The sequence below is a fragment of the Choloepus didactylus genome, chromosome 10 (assembly GCF_015220235.1).
Source record: "Choloepus didactylus isolate mChoDid1 chromosome 10, mChoDid1.pri, whole genome shotgun sequence".
In the NCBI taxonomy this organism is placed as follows: domain Eukaryota; kingdom Metazoa; phylum Chordata; class Mammalia; order Pilosa; family Megalonychidae; genus Choloepus; species Choloepus didactylus.
In genome coordinates, this window is record NC_051316.1 from 32959948 (window position 1) to 32966032 (window position 6085).

A 6085-nucleotide genomic window follows, 5' to 3' on the forward strand; every position below is an offset into this window, starting at 1 on the left:
TGTTGGTGGGGGCTCATCCGCACGTTCTTAAGGCACATTGGCCATGTTTGTTTCTTGTATTGATTTTCAGATGTGCGTCTACATATATTGGTATTGAAGGGTAGCTGTATGAGTTTTAGTGGGTTGGTATGGTGTCCTATATGTTCAGATTGTAGGATTCTGTGGCATTTGCTTTGTGTGACTCTTTATGCACACAGGTATGTGATGTGGGACCGGATATGTATTGGTGATTATATTTGCCTACTTTTGTGTGTTGTGTATTTGAGTATATTCGAGGCAGGTGGAAGTTGAATTTGAATTTCATTGATGTATGTATTTATGATGCGTGGGAGTTTGCACATTTTCTAGGACTATGTGTTTGCATTTTGTAGTAGGAAGTCGTTAGCATGCATTCTGGGAGCCGAGTATTTGATGGAAGTTTGGGTGTGTGTTTCCAGTGATGTGGGACAATTTTATTTGTATGTAATGGAAGCATGTGGTACGATTACCTTGGAGTGTCTGGGGTTGTGGTAATTTGTCGGTGTGTGAATTGGGCCTTGGCAGAGATTTCCTCTGTCGTCATCTCTGGCAGACTGGAGATGTTTCTTTCTGTTTATGTAGTGTATAGTAGTTTGTGTGCACTCTAGAACCGGGCGATTATGTGCAGGTTCACGGTAGAGTGGTGGATGAGATAACTCTTCACTTGAAAGTGTGACAGGGACTGTGTTTGTGTGGAGGTTTTCTGTGTATACGTCAGAGAAGTATTTTGGTCGTACATGGTGGTAAACAGGCATAATGTGTGGATGTTTTGTGTGGTTCTAGGTGTGTGTGTAGGAATTTGAGTGTGTGTAGCATTTCCCCTTAGATAGGAAGAAGTGACTGGAGTATGTGTAAGTTGTGTGTGTCTGTTTTCCAGATATAGAAGGGGCTGTGCCCGTTCTTGTGATTTATAGCATGGTTTTGCCGATATGTTTTGGGCAAAAGTAAAAGGTTCATACTCAGTGTGCAGGTGTATTCTAGGCGCATGTTTTTGTAAAAGGGGTTTAGGTTGACTAGAGCTGGATAGAACGAACTTGGGACAGTTATTGGTGCGTATCTCCTCCCACGGCTGGGGCTCCAGGTGAGAGTAGAGAAGGCTGGCGTGCGGGGTGCCATGGAAGCCTGAGGTGCAGTCTTTGGAAGTGGATCCCAGAGCCTGGTTCAGTGTGGTGGGGAGGGGTCATGGAATCGTTTAATATAGGTGGTTTTTTTTTCTCCCTGCGTGTTGGCGACTTGTGTGTGCATCACCTCCGGCTTACTCGCGATAATTGCAAGTACATGCATGTCATGTTACGGAGTGTGCACGGTCGATGGCAGTAGCACTGTGGGCGCTGTGCACAGAGAGGGTGGGTTAGTGGGTGTCGCTGGTGGCATTAGCCATCTCAGCGCTGGCCAAGGCATCAGAAGAAGAATCCCCAAGGCCAGCGTTTGAGTTGGGCCTCAATAATGCTGGGAGCTGCTGCCTGTCTTCTGGGAGAGATCTCCATGGAGACCGCCCCACCCACAGAGGTGGAATTCTGGGCAGGCAGCATTGTCTTCTGGGAGAGATCTCCATGGAGACTGCGGTATACACAGAGGTGGAATCCGCAGGAGGCTGCAGTACTGGAGCCACCTCTTGGCTTTCGGTTGCTGGCATCGTTGCCCAGTCCCCTAGCGAGCACTGTCGCTCCACTCTTCTTCCTAACCTCGCGGTCCCTGTTGTACCTGTGCCCCCCAGCTTGGGCAGTGCAGGTGGACATTGGCCGGGGCCGGGGCCGGGGTGGGGCTCTGCGGCCTTTGCCTCTGCCTCTCCCACCCTTCTTACCCGCACAGGAGCTGGAAGCGGGGCTGCCTCTGCCATGGCCTCCGGATCCCCACGCATAGGGGGCAGCGGAAAGATCCGGACACGGTGTTGCCACCCCGGTCCCCTGAAGCCTTACTCGCAGGGGCGACGGCGCCAGCTGGGCATTCTTAGCAGGGTTACAGAATGTCTTCAGAATAACGTGCCAGCATGGCTGCAGAGATATTTCAACAAGAATGAAGAAGTATGCAGCTGCACAACAGACGCAAAGGAGACTCCATGTTCACAAGAAAATAGGGAAGATGACCAGATAGTGTGTGCCGGTGAGGAGAACTCTAATATTGATGATGGGAGGATCACTAGTGAGTCAACAGTTGGTAATACAGAAGATGCCTCAACAACCAGCCCTGCTTCAAATTATGCAGGTGAATTAAATAGGCCTTCTCTTTGTCGGAGCCACTCAAATTTCTCCATGTTGGAATCCCGTGCATTGAATTGTCATCTGTCCACATCATCAGCATTTCCAATTGGCAGTCGTGGATTTTCCCTTGGGAAGGAAAGTATAGACTTTACCTCTCAGCATGGTGATGATAACACGTCAACTAGCCATCGTGATTTTTCAGCGAGAGGTTCGGGTAAAGCTATGGCTGCTTCAAAGAAGCCTTCAGCGCCACCTCTGTGGTCCCCAGCGGCTGAGCAGTCTCATTCACTCTCACAGCACACTGCCACCGGGTCAAAAAAAACAGCGTTCAGCTTGTCTGCGTTTGGGACACTTTCCCCTTCATTTGAGAAATCTTTGATCTTTCACACAAGTCAGTATGGAGATCCTCCTTGTTATCCTGTAAAAATGACATATGGTAGGGCAGCAGCTGCTTTAAGACATTCTAAACTAGCAAGGACCTCTTATCAGGCACCAGTAAGAAGACAGATGAAAGCTAAGCAACTCAATGCACAGTCCTGTGGTGTGACTAGTTCAGCAGCTCGGCGAATATTTCAATCTTTAGAGAAGCTATCAGGACCTCTAGCAGATGTTCTTTCTTTTCCTGTGTATTCTCCTCTTGATAGGAGTTGGATAGATAACACAGATTTTGGGGCCAAAAGAGATAAGGTGGATTCTCAGTATCCTGTTCAAAAACTCATGTCCCCAAAGCTAGTTTCCAGAGCAACAAATCAAAGTGTTTATTTTAAACCGTCTCTGACCCATCTCATGAATTGAGGAAGGCTAATCAACGAATAGTTGAAAAGCACAGTACTCATGAAAACAGTGTGACACCAGGACAAAATAGAGAACAAGCAAGTGGCTTTCCAGATGAAAATATGCATCTCCCTGAACCCAATGGATTGTCTTCTGGAGTAGGTAGTAGAGGTGGCATAATTAGATGGGAGAGAACACACTTCCTGGCATCTAAACCACCAGTGGAGGAGGAAATAGAAGCACCAGTATCATCAAAAATCTCTCCACCAATCACCAATTCTTCACTGCCAGCATTTAGTTTTCATAGTCCTTTGCTGACAACTTCCTCTCCAGCTCCCATCAGTCCTTCACAATCAGTAACAGATAAGGTACAGTTGATTTCTCCGAGCAGCACTGGCAGACCCATGTTTAGATTTTCTTCTCCCATTGTAAAATCTACTGAGGCACTTGTACTACCTGTATCATCTGCTGAATTTACATTTAGTATGCCTATTGCAAAAACAGAACTTCCAGACACCAGTAGTACTTCAGAACCTATGAGAAGTACTTCAGCTCAAGCTATCACTACAGTGAATAGTACAAGCCGTAAGAGGAAGCTAGATGAAGATGATGAGGGCTCTCCTAGACCTGCAAAAACCCGGAAAGGAGGAAGAGTCCTTGATGTTCTGAAAACCCCTGGTTTCATATCACCACAGGTAGATGCTTTTGCTGCTCAGCCTACCACAAGCCCGGTAGTCTATACAGGACCAGCCGTATGTAGGTTTTCCTCTAGTGAAACTGGACTTGGGGAAAGTTTAAAAGCTAGATCATCATGGCGCTGTGGTGCATGTCTACTCCCAAACAAAATTACCGATGATAAGTGCATAGCCTGTCAAGCCACCAAGTTGCCACCAAGAGATACCGCTGAACAAACAGCAATTGGAACACCAAGAAAAAGTGGCAAACCAACCATTTCTGCCTCAGGGGCAGATTTTGGGGACAAACTTAAACCGCAAGTAGGAACTTGGGAGTGTGATACATGTTTAGTGCAAAATAAACCTGAAGCAATAAAATGTATAGCTTGTGAAACAATCAGACTTGGAATTGGTGTCACCTGGTTCTTTCCACTGCCAGTGGTTTCAGAAAGTGGCATAACTATGACTGCTTCATCTTCTAGCTGCACTGTGACCACCGGTACCTTAGGAATTGCAGATGAGTTCAGAATACCAATAGGATCTTGGGAGTGTCCAATATGCAGTGTTTCTAATAATGCAGAAGACAATAAATGCATGTCCTGTATGTCCAAGAAAACAGAGAGCTCAGTCCCTGCTTCAAATAGCAGCACTGTACCTATTGGTCTTTATTCTGGAAACAGTCTAGGATTGGAGAAGTTGAAGAATCCTGAGGGAAGCTGGAACTGTGAAGTATGCCTAGTACAGAATAGAGCAGATTCTGCCAAATGTGCAGCATGCAAAAGTAACTTTGCTGGACCCAGCACAGCTCAGTCTTTGCTATTTTCTCAGCAAAATAGCACTGGTACAGATGTCACCCCAGTTGTCTTAGGTCCAGGAGCCATGAGTCATAATACTTCAACCTCTGGTTTCAGTTCTCGAGCTACAACGTCATCTAGCTCTGGAGGACCGTACTTTGTATTTGGCACTGGACCTTCAACACCATCTGCCGGTCCAGCATTTGTTGCTAACCAGACCCCAACATTTGGACAAAGCCATGGTGCCAGCCAGCCTTATCTCACAGCATTATTCGCAACTGGTTCCCAGCCTGCACCACCACCTACTTTTGGTGTGGCGTCAAGTGGTAACCAGCCTGCTGTGTTTGGACAGCAGCCTAGTCAGAGGGCATTGGGCTCTAGGACAACTCCTAATTCCAGTCAAACGGATGAACTATGTTTTCTTTTTCAGAAGTTCATTTTCTGAACTCATGAAAAAAACCGCGAGAAATAATGGTCACAATGCTGATATACAGAACAGTTTTATTAATAATGAAAACACAGAAATACCACACAATTACTAAATGGAGAAGTTGATAGATCTGAAAGGCACTTAGCATGGACATCTTTAATCAGGCTTCCTCCATCAGAAAACTGTAGTGCACGGTACACCCAACTCACTCACTTCACACAAGCACAGCAGAGACAGCCTAGAAGTCATTCATTTCAGCATCCCCTAATCTGTACTGATGCCTGAAGCTTCAGAAAAATAAACAGCCAGTTGGAACTGGGCACTCTTCTGGGGACAGCCAGAACAGACTAGATCAGTGAATGATTTGCTGGATCATCGGTTATTTTTCTGAAGCTTCAGTCATCAGTATAGATTAGGGGATGTTGAAATGAATGATTTCTGTGCTGAGTTTGTGCTGTGCTTGTGTGAAGTGAGTGAGTTGGGTGTACTGTGCACTACAGTTTTCTGAGAGAGGAAGCCTGATTCAAGACATCCATGCTGAGGGCCTTTTAGATCTGTCAACTTCACTGTTTAGTACCTGTATGGTATTTCTGTGTTTTCAGTAAGACTATCACCTGTCTTTTTTTGAACCATTATTTTTTTCTACTACTGGAGAAAACATCCACGACTGTATTTCAGTCAGAGGACAGTAAGTTGCCATCACTCCAGAGAAGCTTTGGCTACTGTGGGGCAGTGGTGCTGGTGGTGAAGTGCACACACAGTGAAAGCAAATGCTGAGAGAGTTTGCTAATAAAAGACCTGCCCTACTTCACATACTAAAACGAGCCCTACCGACAGAGAAACAAAGAAATGAGAGAGAGGTATAGAGACTTTTAACAGGCATATATAGAATATTACGTCCCAGGTCACCGGGGCACATGTTCTTCACTAGTGATCACGGATCTTTCTCCGGAATGGACTGTATGCGGGGACATAAAAACAAGCCTCAATAAAATAAAAAATAAAAAAATGAATTTGTTCAAAGCACATTCTGTGACCACAATGGAATACAAATAGAAGTCAATAACCATCAGAGACTTGGAGAATTCACGAGCACCTGAAGGATAAAAATGAGGGGGAGATGAAAACATTCCCAGATAATCAAAAGCTGAGGGACTTCATCACCAGTAGATGAGTACTAAGCAGGCTGAAAGG

At 45.7% G+C, this 6085-nt stretch overlaps 1 protein-coding gene across 1 annotated transcript; it reads left to right on the forward strand.

Moving 5' to 3' along the window:
- The first annotated feature begins 1832 nt into the window (after window positions 1-1832).
- Window positions 1833-5854, forward strand: LOC119545429 (nuclear pore complex protein Nup153-like). Its single transcript, XM_037850915.1, is given in 2 exon segments — window positions 1833-2994; window positions 2997-5854. Coding segments are annotated over 2 exon segments (3048 nt in total). The 5' UTR covers window positions 1833-1856; the 3' UTR covers window positions 4907-5854.
- Window positions 5855-6085: the final 231 nt, after the last annotated feature.